Source organism: Galleria mellonella, unplaced genomic scaffold, assembly GCF_026898425.1.
Source record: "Galleria mellonella isolate WM207_F2 unplaced genomic scaffold, CSIRO_AGI_GalMel_v1 utg64, whole genome shotgun sequence".
NCBI lineage: Eukaryota > Metazoa > Arthropoda > Insecta > Lepidoptera > Pyralidae > Galleria > Galleria mellonella.
Window position 1 is genome coordinate 6448168 of NW_026442133.1, and position 15969 is coordinate 6464136.

At 29.6% G+C, this 15969-nt stretch overlaps 1 protein-coding gene across 1 annotated transcript in view; it reads right to left on the minus strand.

The window, feature by feature from the left end:
- Positions 1-15969, minus strand: part of LOC113512373 (cell adhesion molecule Dscam2) — a 73832-nt gene that overhangs the window by 54700 nt on the left and 3163 nt on the right. The window contains 1 exon segment of the mRNA XM_052900115.1: positions 11636-11789. Coding sequence (XP_052756075.1) covers positions 11636-11684 — 49 coding nt within the window. The 5' untranslated portion in view covers positions 11685-11789.

Consider the following 15969-nt stretch of genomic DNA (forward strand, 5'->3'; position numbering starts at 1 on the left):
AAAAGATTCGCATGTTGTTATTAATAATATCAGAATTTTCGAAAATAAATCTTTCATATTATTCTAGTTTATCTCGAATATTACTCATACTTACTTACCTACGAACTATTCAACGGTATGCTCACGACCCATTTACATTTAATTATAAAGAGCAATCAGAGCAATGCAATATTTTATTTACATTATTAGGAATATATAAAATATATTTTTATTAATCAACACATTTAAAACATAAAAGTTAGTAACGATTAATTCAAAACAAGATTGAATCTCCTGTTTAAAATGTGAGCTTTCGATATTTATCGATATGTAAAGAAGTTACTTTTAACTATATAGATTCTAGAACAGTCAAAGTTCGCCAGTTGTCGTTTTGGTACGAGTAGTTCGTCCGTCTTTGTTATTCCAACAATGAAGTGTTCGACGACGTATGTTTATGTTAATAACATGCACTTCACTACTACTAATGGATATACACATTCCAAAAATGGTATTCCTGTATATTTCCTTAAAAAATATTTTCATATTTTTCTTTCATAAGTCTTTAAATAAAAAGAACAGTATTTTTTTTTGTTACCCCATAACTATGTCAGTTATAAACCGATTTGGAAAATTCTTTTTTATCTGAATACATATGTTTACAGATTGATTGTACAAAAAATTTATCAAAATGTTTGTAGTAGTTTAGTTTTAAATCAAATATATATCTGGTTTTGCTACAATTGAAGTCAGTTTTTTTGTGAAACACAATCTTACATTTGGTCTCGTTTCTTAGCCTGTTCATTTTCGCGAACAGAACAGAAAAGGATTGATTTCCAAATCGTATTTTTTTGACTAACTTACTTTAATACTTACATTATACTCAAATCTTATTATTATATTATTAAAATATGTAAAGTATTAATTATTTTTCGTTTTTTTACAAACAATTTAGTTATAAATTATGTATTTCAAATATCAAATATAATTGTATTATATTTGATATTTTAAATTTAATAACAAATTATTATCGGTAAAGTTTTATTGAATTTATTAGTCTAAATTTTTTTTTTTAATAAGACTTGTCAATTAACTATGTGTTATGCCTACATCTTATAATTATTTATTAATTGTAAAACAAATGATTTAATATTAGTTTATGAAACCCACATTGCGTAGGTCAACGTACTTATTGTTAGAATTATAAACCATCCGAAATCTGAGTCTCACAAGTAACGGATACCTATCTTTGGAATACGAAAGAACAAAGCAAGGAGCATGTTAAGAATTATAAAATAGGTACAAACGATACTTATGTAGGTAACGTTGGTGTTCGGTATTAGCGAATTAATAGACACATTAAGGGTTCATTATATATCAACATAATAAATTTCGGGAACACAAATTGGATTAAAAAAATATTAAAATCGCTCTAATTCGCTAATCACTGCCTATGCATGATGTATTTAAAACCCATAATCATACTTCCTCTATATGATTTACATTAGTACTAATATCACTAATGAAATAGTACAAGTAGTCGGTTGCCCAATAATTATTCCATTTGGTGTCTAATCAAAATGCTTCCGATTTGATTCTAATTTCATTGTGCCTAAAATCAACCAACTGTTTGAAGATACAATCAATTTTGCCGTAAAAAACTGCCTACGTATTGTGTTTTAGTTTGAACGCTAAAACACAAGATAACAATCTATAGCAGCAGTGGCAACACATGATACTGTCGTTATAAGATCACAGGTTTTGAACATAGAAGTGATCGTCTTGTACAAGTGCGCCGGAAAATTCAGCTCGAATGCTAATGAACCTTTTAATATGAAAAAAATATCGAAAATATTGATAATCGCCAGGTTTCTTATAGGGCAAGCTAGGCAAAAAGAATCGAATGCCTCAGTCCTTACGTGCTTATAACTCGTCTTATTTACATCCACCTCTGAGTGCCTACACTGCGGTCCCTCTGACTATGCAAAATAGTTTTCCATTATATCTGTTTCGTCACATAGGAATTAAGTAATCAATAACTTTGTATTACCGAAGTCAGTAATTGGAATAATTACTATAGCTGTTATAAGATTTACAAATTTACGTAACCTCATTACCAAAATCCTTTGACTTTTTATTCCATAAGATCAAAACGATCTAAGCCATTACCTATTTAAATAACCAATTATCCAGTTTATTATAAGCGGAACCCTAAAGTCGATTATTTTTCTAAATAGACACCAATTCTATAGGCAACCAGCTTAAAGGATTGAAAAGACAATGAAATTAGTAGCGATTAAAACTCATTATTATCATTAACAGTCTATCATGAGTTTGCTTGGCTGCGTGTGTTGGTAGCAAATTGGTATTGTTATTCTTTTCCAAGGCGTCGTGAAGCCTTTTCTATCAACACACCATATAGGTATGTCTAGTAAGTATTATTATGATTACTCACAAGCGGCTACCGGTTTGATTGTGTGAATGAGTCATCAAATCTTCGTTCGTCATGAAGTATTTTATGTATTCAAGACAATTTTTATATAGAAAATGAAAATTTTAAATTATCTTTTTATTAAAAAACAATATACTATTATATACTAAAATAAGTATGTACGATCCTGGAGTATATATAGGCCTATAGATGTTTACAATTTTATTGTTTTTACCTCTACCTAATACAATGGGAAAGGCGGAAAAGGGATTGTTAGTAATAGAGAGAAAAAATCTCATTACTAGCAATATACCCAACCAGGGCGACCTCCTCGTGGTTCCCCTTGGGAACTATCATGGTTAATTCCTGATGAATTCATCATGATGGGCTAACTGGCATGTTTTCATTCTCATCTATCACCCTTCACTGGTGCTCCGCCAGCGTATCCCGTTAGCGCAGGCGGGGTTACCATTCCATTTTCATTCACCAAAAAATACAATGGGAATGGAAAAAATATATTGTTAGATATAGAGAATCAATATAAAGCTGTCCCGGTCTGGAAAATTAATATAAAAAAATTTAATGTAGGGATTAGTTAATTTTGAACTGTCGCGTTTTTTAGGAATACTTGTTTCTTATTTATTTTCAGGACTTATTACAATATTTGAGAACTGCTTTGATCATAACGCGGTGCAATCCGCATCTAAACGTCGGTAATAAAATCAATTGTATCACGTTAACCCTGAAAATATATTTAAATACATAAATGTATATTTTGTGCCACATATGTTATGCTTCATATACAAACCCTATAGATACTTTCGCCTTTCGGGTTCTTAAGGTTGACTAGAAGAAAATTCTTTAAAGGATAATCCGTTTGTATAATTTGTAATTTTGTTAACCTGACATTTTTACTACATGTTAATGTAAAATAAAGCTTATAATAATATACTAATGTAAAAGTTGGTTCAATTAGAGAGTAATAAAAACTAGCAAACATAATTATAAGCATAAGTCCCATTTTATGGAATGAAGTATGTTTGTCATCATAATTATGGTACTTCATCTCAATAGTTTAGAAAAAAAGTGCCAGTTGCTCTTTAGAAAAAGAAACTATTTTACTACACATATGTTTACTAATAGCTATTATTTAAACATTCGCGCAACAAACCCATTACCAGATGTCGGACACCGACTCTAAGTTGTTCTTTTTGAGATCATTGAACTAGGCACCCTAAATACCACTTAATTTATGTTATCTTCATGTACCTATCCTTATCTATTTCGTAACAACTTGCATCATTGTAACATTTTTGTGGTTTTAGGTTCTATTATAAACCATATTATTTTCAAGACGTTTTTCTTATTCTCATATAGAAGGTACTTATTATATAATGAACGATTCGTATATATTATATTTAGTTTTACATGGGTAAATAAGAATTACATTTCATAGTTTATAAAGATTGTATGTTCATCTTATTCTAGGTGATATAAGTAAGTATAGAAATATCTACATGGGCAAGTTACAATCATCATATAATGACATATATTTACATTATTACAAGTATTACATCTCCATATTTAGAAATAACAGAATTGTTGAGTCAACAAAACCAGCTCTAGTTACAGGTTACTCAATAGTTATTATATCTCATAATGCTTATCGTTGTTTTAATTTATGTATATGTATGTATATATTTCATATGTATTAGTTTATCCATATATATTAAAAGTAATGTTTATGTATTATATGTGCATTTCTTATATGTATATTATATTTATATTGTGTATTGCCTTAATGTGTTACTATAATTGTCACATATTTTTCACCACATCTGCCCTTCATACACTTTCTGTTTTTACCCAATGGTTAGCTGGTAGAGAATGCCATATGGCATTAAGCTCGCCATTTGTACAAAATTTTATGCAATAAAGAATAAATAAATAAATAAATTTTCATCGTGCCTCCGATCTAACTGTTTATAATTACTCCTCTCCATCCAAAGGTTACCTGGAAGAGATCGCTTTTAGCGATAAGGTAAGTCATTGTTTTCTCATTGTGATTATTTCTTATAATTGTTTGTATCTATAATAAGTTTACTACTGTAATCTTTTGGAGGAAACAATAAAGAGTACCTATCTAATGTTTTAAGTTAGTAGTATTTGTTTTAAAATATTACTTAATTCTATTAGATTTTTTCTAATTAATGACCAACCAATGGTGTTAAAATGGTGGTTGTCCCGGAAGATTGTGAAATAATGCTAAATGCATGGCATATGAATATTTATTAAAATATAAGTAATCCATTACTTTTAGTTTCTCAATATTTCAGAAATACAATCAATGGTATATTTTTATTTTTACATTTCTTCTATACCTACTAGGCATATGATTTAGAAGCCAATGAAATAACACCAGTCGCCTCTCCAATGTGTTTGAACTGTCATGGTACGTGCAGCAGTTTCCGTTGTTATTTGTTTGTATAGTTGTTGCGTAAGCTGTGGAATTTTGTCATCCGTGAACCAACGTATGTTGCTGCATATAGATCAGACGCATTAGATGGAACATGCTCTACCACGCTCATAGTGTACATCCTAATATACACGTAATGTATTTAACAATATTAGATATATTGAAATTTTATAAAGATTGGTTAACATCAGAAACTGATAACCATACGATTATCTATAATAATCTATAATACTAATATTAAAAAAGAAATATTTTATTGTTTGTAATGGATAAACTCAAAAAGTTTGCAACTGATTTAAAAAATTAATTTATCTGTAGAAAGCTACATTAATAGCGAGTTACGTAGATTACATATTATTTTTGAAATTTCTATCTGTACTATTATTGGGTTAATATTACATAAAAAAAGACTATATATTATATATAGCTACCTTAACTTTATATTTTATTTTAAAACTAATACATAATGATAAGCTTAAGATGCAAACTTTGAAAATGATTTGAATAATAAACTACATAAGTACCTATTTTAGCAGAAACTTGGAATACTGGTTTTATTAGTTTTTATAAATTGATTATAAATTAACTAGGTTTCTACGTATAAATTATTTTTGTACAAATTAATGAAATCTGTAGAAAATTAAATTACCCTATTTTCTATTAGTATATTTAACTCTCAATTTTAAAATTCATAACGGTAAAGGTAATTGACAATTGATTTATAAAAAATATACCTATTCGTAGAATATTGAGTAAATATTCACTCAATATTACCATACTTATTATACCTATGTCATATATATAATTAAAAATTTATAAGCATAAATCCATTATCTTTTTGAGCTGGTTAATAAAACTAGATATGTGCTATTATATTACTGGGTTTACAATTTCGTAATATAAAACAAGTAAATCAGATTAAACGGTAGATACGAACACGTATAAAGGTAGGTGGATACCTACCCACACATGTGCATGTACTACGAGCAGTACACCACAAGTTTCTTAACACGTAATGTAAACAAACGTCACAATAAAAATAAGGAACTGAAATAGACAAGTAAGTATAAATAGTTTACGACTTGATTGACATTTACATGTTTATATTATCTAATGGAAATAATTAAAAGAAATCTGGCGAGACGCGATGCGGATATCATAATGCATCTCAATAAGGTGACCGCAACTAAATTTCAATAAATAAACACAAAACTAGACTCTACTAGTTTCTTGTTGTACGTGTCTTTCTTAAAATTAATAAAAAGAGATTCAAATTTTGTTATGCGACTGTTTCATCTTGATGCATTGCGGTTGACCTTCAACACATAGCACCGATTAAGGCCAATGTTCTTGCATGTAGGTAGACTGTAAACCTAGCATTTGAACTGGACCCGACGACCTCGCCCACGCAAGACATTGGCGTGTAAATATTTACGAGAAATGTCTGGCTGAGTACGTGAAATAAAACTTATTCTGGAAACTATCTTTTGTATCATCATTACTTTATAATTGTAAGGTTTATTGAAGTTTTGATATTTAGTAAATATTGATATATAATTAAATATAATACTTATTCTTTTTTTTTAAGTGCCAACTAAGAATTATCATTATAAATTACATGTGCAGAGCTACAAAAATATGTACTTCATCGAATAGGTAATACTGGTTGTCATCATGCTCATGACATCCGATCAGGGGATGCGGCAGTGCCCCCTTCGAGGCGAACGCCGTCGTACCATACTTTTTTATTTATTAAAAGTGTCTTACGGCAGTTTTAAGCCCCCGTAACTCCTTTGTGAATAAAGTGAGAAGTCTGATCTTTTAGTGATCAAGAGGAGAGAGAATGGTCAAACTATATGTAGCTATATTGCCAATATACCTAAAAATTATATCTTATAGTTTACGCTGGTCGCTGGTCATAGTTAATTTTGTTACTGACATACCCATTGATCTTTAAAATTCTAAGTAATCTCACAAATTTCAAATTTTAGTTAGCATATTACCTGTAAAGTCACTATAAATGTTGATAGATAATTGATTAGATAACAATTTATAACAGTTATTGAATAAGTGCTTCCATAGACATAAACTAAAATTAATAATTTAGTTTTACATGAGATTTCAAAAATGTTATAGTGAAAGAACTACATTGCAAGACGTCATTTTTTATATTTTGTTTTTGATGGGATACATTATTTGTAAGCCTAATCTTGGGTCTTACAGTGTTTGATACTTATGTCAGATATTGCATTGGTTATAACACTTTGGCATCAAAACATATAATGTACTCGTATTGAAATGGGTTATGGACACAGTAAAATAGAAAATGTCAAATTAAGTATAATAATGATATTAAGATTATTACCCAATAAAATCACCTCTCCTCTTATTTCGCTCCGCTTTCAGATTGGTCATTTGAATTTAGCAATGTTTAATGCTGCTGTCATCACATTACTGAAATGAGTAATCGTATAGACATGCGTTTCCGTATCTCCAAGGACATATTTAGGTCATCATTCCCGGTTGTTGTCACTGACACATAAAACATGCTAGCTTTTACACAGCTTGAAAAGTGACGAGGGTGGTTGCACGAATTATAAATATCCACCAGTAGTTACGTACTAAGCTCCAAATAATCAGTAGGGTGAAATGAGGTCATATCCGCACAATACCTAATGATCGTTTATGGAACTAACCATTTATACTGAATAAAATGGTATTCTTTGTGTTACTAGTATAGTATTATATTATTTGTGAAAGTAGTAAACTGTCTTCAATTTCTAATTGTCGTCTTTCTTTGTTGTTGTGTTATTTTAAAAATGCCTGTAATAATAGTGGATATAATTGAAGAGAATTTTCGTATTTATAATTTTTAGACAACAACAAAATTACTTAAATATTTAAAGATAGCACTAGTGCTGAATAATTTTGCAACTTAGATAGGCATTTACGATAAACTAAGACACGAACGTGTTGATCCTCAATGATTTACATGAATATTTATTACCTAAGAGTATACGGCACGACACTAAGTTCTGGGCGTAAACATAGATAGACAGTTATTATTTTACATATTTTTTATTATGTTAAGCTATATTTCATAAGTGGAATCTACATATTTAAATTCAATGTCATACATAGAAAATCTTCAGTATTACAATAAAGAATCAATGAGATTTTGCTCTGCAAATTAAAAAAACGTGATTGCCCTGCCAAAAGTTATTCATATAATTATAGCTAGTGCCATTTAAGATGGCGCGAATATTTTGATGATACTATATATATTAAAATCTATTCAAGCGTTTAAAAGTTATTATAAAACAAAGAAGCTCACATTTTTTGAGCATTCGAGTAAAAATACCGACCATTTTTGTTATTCGCTTATGAACCCTTTACTTTACTAAAAAATATTCCGGTGAAAATATTTAAAACCACATACATATTTTTGACTACATACTAGATATAGGTGATCATTTAAGATGATAGAATATTCAATCTAAAAAGTTCAGCTTCGTGTCTTACTTCTGTTGTAAAAATTAAGATCTAGAGTTCATTTGACTCTATAAATTACTAAGTACTCGTAATCTACAAACAGTTCATTCTAAAGGAGAATACTAATAGCTTTTAATAATTTTATTCTATTTACCCATAATTTCCCAGTATGCAAGCTGATATTATTCATGTCCAGTGATAGAATCTATAAAACTACATTTCTGACAAAAAAAAATGTTTTTTTTAACTGCGCATTCACTTAATCGATTCAATTTATTACAATATTGAATAATTATTTAAATTATTAGAATGTCAGTCGTATATTTCAAATGAATTATGTGACTAGTCATCTGATTTACCTTCAATTTAGCTATGTCTTTGTTTTTAATGCAATGTTTTAACAGGATAAAATGCACATTAACAATCTTACATTTTGGAAATTTAGACTACTGTTAGTAGTTGTTTAAAGATGTTAATATCACAAAGATTTGATATAGTAGTTGTTCTGTTCACAATATTGCTACCCATAATAGACGGCTTCATAAAATGTAGCACTTACTTTTATTAAATAATAGATAGGTACTCCTGATCCTGACGTTACGGACTATGGAGCTGCAAGCGAATACCTCTATTGAATTAAGTACCTCAATTTTATTATTTTAAACTACAATAGGACAGTTCATATAGAAACTTAACTATACGAATATGTGTCAAAATTGAAGTCATCTGTAAATTTTCAATGACATTTGAACCATTTTTAATAGTTCTAACCGATTATTTAAAAAGTGCTCTGATAGCAAACTAAACAGTTAATCATAAAATAAGTTATCCTTATACCTACCTACAACTTAAAGTTTTGCATCTACATATACTTATTTGAAAAAAATTCAAATACTTTAATCGAAATCTAAATTTTCATTGATAGCCTTATAAGAATTTTGTTGAATAACATTTTAATTTGCTAACAGACCACTTATATCAATTAAAAATATTTAAATTATTTTCAAAAGTTGGCATATAAATTCGTAATACAATTTAGGATAAATATATAAGAATATTAAATATATATATATATATATATATATATATATATATATATATATATATATATATTTAGGTTTAATTCATACCTAACGAATAGAAAGCAGTGTATTAAAGTGCATGATCACACTAGTCATTTTGAGAATACTTGCTTTGGTGTACCACAGGGTAGTATCTTGGGTCCTACGCTCTTTCTTTGTTATATTAATGACTTACTATTAACCCCATTAATCAACGCAAAATTGTTATGCTGATGACACAGCTATTATATTCCATGGTAATAATTGGAACGAATGTTATTTGAACGTTGAGAGAGGTTTGGTTTTAGTTGCTACATGGTTAAACAAAAATTTACTGACAATAAATACTTTAAAAACGAAATATGTATGCTTTTATAAAACTAAAGCTTCAAGGCCGTTCTCCGTTCCAGATATCAAGATACACATGTGTATGGCTATTACTCCTAGTGTTACAAATCCGATATACCACTCTAACACGTGCTCCTGTGACACTATTAAGAACTCTCCAACTGTAAAGTATCTAGGGATGGTATTGGATGAGAGACTTACTTTCAAGCAACACATTGACTATATGTCTGCCAGAGTAAGAAAACTTATTCCCACCATGAGAATCCTCAGAGACGTGATGGATCCATCCTTACTCCGAAATGTTTATGTCGCGCTGTGTCAGTCAGTACTTACTTATTGCATCCGAGTTTGGGGATCTACTGCTAAGATCATATTGCTATATAGCGTTCTATATTAAATATGTTCAAAAAGCCTTTTAGATATTCAACAGCTTCTTTATTTAATGACGCAAAGGTCTTAAGCGTTCGTAAACTGTATATTTTCAAAATTATAACTATTGGTCACAGCATAATCCAAAAGTCACTGAATAACCCTAAGGCTTCAAACAAGCGTTTTTACACTCTCCCTACACCTACTACTAAAACTAGTTTTGCCAGACGCTTCTCTTCTTGCATGATCCCATTTATATATAATAAATTTTGCAAAATTTACAATCTAAAGAACTGTACCCTAAAAGAAACAAAATCAAAAGTAAGCGAACATCTGAAATCTATGAATTATGACGATACTGAAAATATGCTCTTGTTAATCATATAAATGAAAATACTGGTCACATACATACAAAAACACGCACACACACACACACACACACATAAACACACACAAACAGACACACACACCACACACACACGCATGCACACACACTCATTCATAATACTTATTTATACATGTGTATTGGTGGTGAGAGAAAGAAAAAATAAATAAATAAAATAATTGTATTATACAGATTAGTTACACAATTGTGAGTACTGCTAAAAAGCCTATGTTTAATATCTATATGCATGTATATGATAACACGAGTACTGCTTCCTACAGGACAGGCTCAGCCTAGTGTAGGAGGCAATGATAAATTCTGTGCTAATACAAACATACTTTGTTAGATAAATAAATAAATAAATAAATAAAAAAAAATAGATATGAAACACGCTTAATTATATATATATATATATATATATATATATATATATATATATATATATATATATATATATGCAAGTAAACAAATTTGTGATATTACGAATATTTTCTTGATATAAAATGTTTGCATTAGAAATTTGTGTGTTGAGTTAAATATAAACAAGTTTTAGGGGTCGAGCATACATCTGCGTGACGTGTAGAATTATTGGTTCGTTGCCCGGCCGCTGTATCGACCCGTGACGTCACTGGGGTGACTTCCGCCCCAACCCCTCTGATAGCTTCCCGAACGACGCAAACTCGTTCCCGTATACCATGAGTATTGTGACTCCAGACTAGACAATTTTTAACTCAATAAGAAAAGCAATATCGAACTATCGGTAAAGATGCAATATATTAATCTCTCAAAAATATATCAATTAATTCGGAGCTATAATTACAGAGTAACGAAACGTTCGTGAAACTGAACTTCCAAAAAAAAGTCCAAATATGAAACTAATTTTCGTACAATTCAAAAATTAAATTAAAAATTAAATTTATCAAAGGTGTTCCCTGGGATGGTCTGCACTTATCCTTTCTATGACGAGTACATACTTCATTAGAGATTTTTAAAATTAATTTAGGCATGTCTTAAACCCAATGCCATGAGATTTCTTAAAATTTGTAAAATTAAGTTTAAAAAAAAATATAAAAAAAGGAAATAACTTGTTCACTTACCTAAAAGGATCAGCGCCGCGAGAGCGGCAAATCCTGTAAAGAGTGCCATGTCACACTCACTGGGACACTTCACTTATCACTTTTTAGTCACTTGTCCAACTCAAAAAATAAAAACAGTCACTAAAACAAAATGAGGGGCCGGGCACAGCCCGATCTGTAACAAATAAAAAAATTAATTAGAATTAAAAATAACTTCATATAATTCCTGTATTCACATATATTTTGATATTTATGCAACATGAGATGACAAACAAGTTGGACGATGGTAACCGTGGACTGAAGACATGTATAGTATCAATTATTTCTTATTTTTATTTGATAAAGTTCACCATTCTTTAGATTTCACTAAGCAACTAATATTGTTAAAATCAATATATGAGGTATTTAAAAAATTTATATCTTAATACCAAACTTTTTTTTTACAACCAATGGCTAAAGAATATCGAATCGTTTATGGTTTAGTGGACTTATGTGAATATCTACGTAGGTAGGCAGGTTTCTGCCGTATCACGCAACGATGTTTATTTTATTGCTACACGGACTGCTTCGTTACAGTTAATGCATTTTCATTGTTTAAGCCTTTTTTTAACAGGATGCTATGTGTTTCTACTTCTACTTTCAGAATGTGTGTGTCAATGGGAGTATATAAAAAACTTTTAAAATAAATACTTAAATATTTATTTTATATATATAAATTCTTGTTGTCCTCATTCATATTTATCATTCATTAATATGTAACTAATTTTACAAAGATGTAAATATCTATCTCAAAACCAATAAATAAATAAAGCACACCTTATAATGTCCAAGAGCTACAAGTGAACTAAATGGATTATAAGATATAATTTTTTTAATTAACTATGTCTAAAAATTTATATAAAACATATTTTTTTAACTGACTTCAAAAAGGAGGTTCTAAATTCCGTTGTATTTTTTGTTTTTTACCTCACAACTTTGCCAATTCTAAAACAATATTTACAGATTGATCTCATAGAAAATTTAATAAAATCGGTTCAGTCATTCCTAGACCAAAATAACTGGTAACTGGTCACAATTGAAGTCGTTGTTTTGGGACACAATCTTTAATTATTTATGCAACTAGAAATGACGGTTTATCTGACGGAAAGTGGTAACTATCGCCTAAAGATATGACCGGCATGACGACTATAGTAAGTACCTCTCGTGCGTTGCCGTTCTTACAGACTTATTAGGATTTAATTCTATAAATATTTTTATTTAATGACTGACGAATAGAAATGCGTCAAATTGTTTGAGAATCTGTCAAATTAAAAGGTCATCAATAGTTATTTATTTATTCATACATATATTTTATATGTATTATAATTACTACATAATTTTTTTTAATAATTATTTACAAGTATTAGTTTTTGTAAGTTTCCTTATTAGATAGTCTTTTATAACAAAATTGTAATTTCAGTTGATCTAAACTTTCAAGCACTTTAAGTAAACACTGGCTAGTTTTGGTGAAATAAAATAGATAGGAAAGAGTTATCTTTTTATTGTTAACACGACAATTACCGATTCTTATTTTTTTAATCTAATACGCAACGTAGGTTGGTATCATTACCATCTTGACCATGAGTTAAAGTGTACAATCGTATTATGATGGTACACTATAAATCAACATTAATTAATATTATGGAACCCTTAAAATACTATCTTATAAATATTTTAGTCCAGTACAACGTAATATATATCACTTATCCTAACGTGATAATAACAAGTTCAGTGAGCTATCTATGTGATGAAATAAGACTGGATACGGCAGTGACATCATATTATTGTGACCAATTTGTCATATAGCTGCGAGCGTATGAAGTTTATATTAGATATGCAGAGTTAACGAATTATTAAGTCATTAATTTAAGCTCTTTAGAAGACTATTATTATTATTTTTTTACATCTACATTCTATTACTATCATTTTTAATTAGTCTCTGGCTACTCCGCAAGAGACTCGGCTTGAATATAGATACCTAATAAAAATAAAAAAATAAAATTATAGAAGTGAAATATTTCGTTAATATTTAAGTATGTATAAATGTAGCGCGTTTTTGTTTTACCTATAATTGTAAATGTTGCAAGTCAAAATTCTTAACCAGTCAAAAATACATTTGATTGGCAGAGAGTTTTGACTGCATCATAAATATAGATTGTAGAGTCTGATGTCCCATTTAAATTAATATTAGGATATCAACGATTACTAAAGATTTCACAAAAAAAAACTAACTATGATAAAATCTGTTATTTCGATAAAATTAAACTACTGGACCTATTTTGGTAAAATTTCTATGGAACAATTAATCGATTTTAATCTGTAAATAGGTATATCCTTAATATATTAAAAAGAATTTTCTATATCGGTTTAAAACTAACAGAGTTATGAGATAACATAAAAAAAAATACAACCGAATTGAGAATCTCCTTATTTATGAAGTCGGTTGAAAAGAAGTATAAATAGTAAAAGAATTTTTCAATTTAATGCAATTAATATGCAAATTGAGGTCTAGCCCCATTATACAGATGTAGAACTAGACATATGTACACTAAATACTTTTTTAAGTAAATATCTATATCACATATGAAAAAAATACTAGACCACTCAATAGAAATAGATAATTTATGAATTCAAATATATGTATAGAGCCAAGATCAAACCCGCAACCATCAGACGGTGAAGCAGTATGGATCACGTTTTACCACCAAAGTATGGTCAATAATGGATAAAATGTTTTGTTCATTACAATTTTGTTACTGTATATACCGTTTGGTATGTAGACATAAACAAGAATTAGTAAAATTTAATAGGTATATTTAAAACATATTTCTTAAGGGTATTTAAAAGGGAATGTAAATATGTACGGAAGGTGATGGTGACTAACTTTATCGGGCACGCGACTATCTCCATAAATAAATATAAACAAGTAAGCGAGGGCATTGCGGTAAGGTACGAGACGCCTTAGAAAGTATACACGAACGCCGTACATGAGTGACGGAAGGTTATTTTTGGTGCCGTTATCCAGGAATGGCTACGCTGAGTTCATGTTTAGATTTCACAAGAGCGAACGTTTACAAGTATACAACCATACTTGTGTAGAATGGTATATAAAATTTCAATAACGGCAAAATGCTCTAGTAAAGGTACTTATCTTTTATATTTTTTTTGATGGGTGAAAATGGAATGGTAACCCCGCTTGCGCTAACGGGATTCACGGAGCACCAGTGAAGGGCGATAGATGAGAATGAAAACAGGCCAGTTAGCACATCATGATGAATTCATTAGGAATTAACCATGATAGTTTCCAGGAAAAACCGCGAGGAAGTCGACCTGGTTGGGTATATTGCTAACAATGGGATTCTCAGTCTCCAATACTAACAATCCCTTTCCCCCCTATCTTTTATATTTCTTGATAAACAATAAATCAGTATACTGCATGACTATTAATATTTAATAAATATTTATCTATTTAAAGGGAATTCAAGTAGACTAGTCTGGGTAGCGGAGATAAAAATCTGTTTACTCATGGGTGTGCAGAACCGTCGCTGATAGACAGAATCTGTTGTTTGTAAAAGCTATTTACTAAATATATTTATTTATTAAAAATATTTAAATAACAAGGCGGGTATTCTATAATATATAATATACAAAACCAATATATAATTATGAACTAAACACGCTTCTTATTATTTTTTTTTTATTATTTGAAAGAGTCCTAATAAGTAGGTATTATAGTAAATAAAATATAGTAAATTCATTCGCCGTGTAGTTCCGGCATAGAATGAGTCACCCCTTCCTTTTCTGTGAGTGCCATAAGGAGCAGCTAAAGAAACTTATTGGTCAAGTGTTGGACAGCAACTTCCCTCTTAAAACGTTAACAAAGTCTAACTGTAGTTGCCAACCAGCCTGCCAAGCATGACAACTACTGGCAAAATAGGGCCAGCGCAGGCGAGGTTACCATTCCATTATCACCTATTAAAAAACCCCTGATTGAATAGTGAATATTTAAGAATATTTTTTTTATCGGTAAATGGAACTGATTCACAGCAATTTACACAGTAGGTATCTATTATGTATGTAAAAGGAAACGATGTCCCGGGGTATACTTTTAGCATAAAAATAAATAAATCCTTTTCTGTATTCTTATGTCTATAGCGAGACAAACATGAATATAATTTTCAGTTTAAATACTGAGTAATATCATTTTCAAAAGTAATGTTTTGCATAAGAAGATGGTGGAATGTCTCTGCAAAATTGATTATAAATCTCAGTTAAAGGTACATAAATGCACAACGTGGGTTCTAAGAAACAGTTTC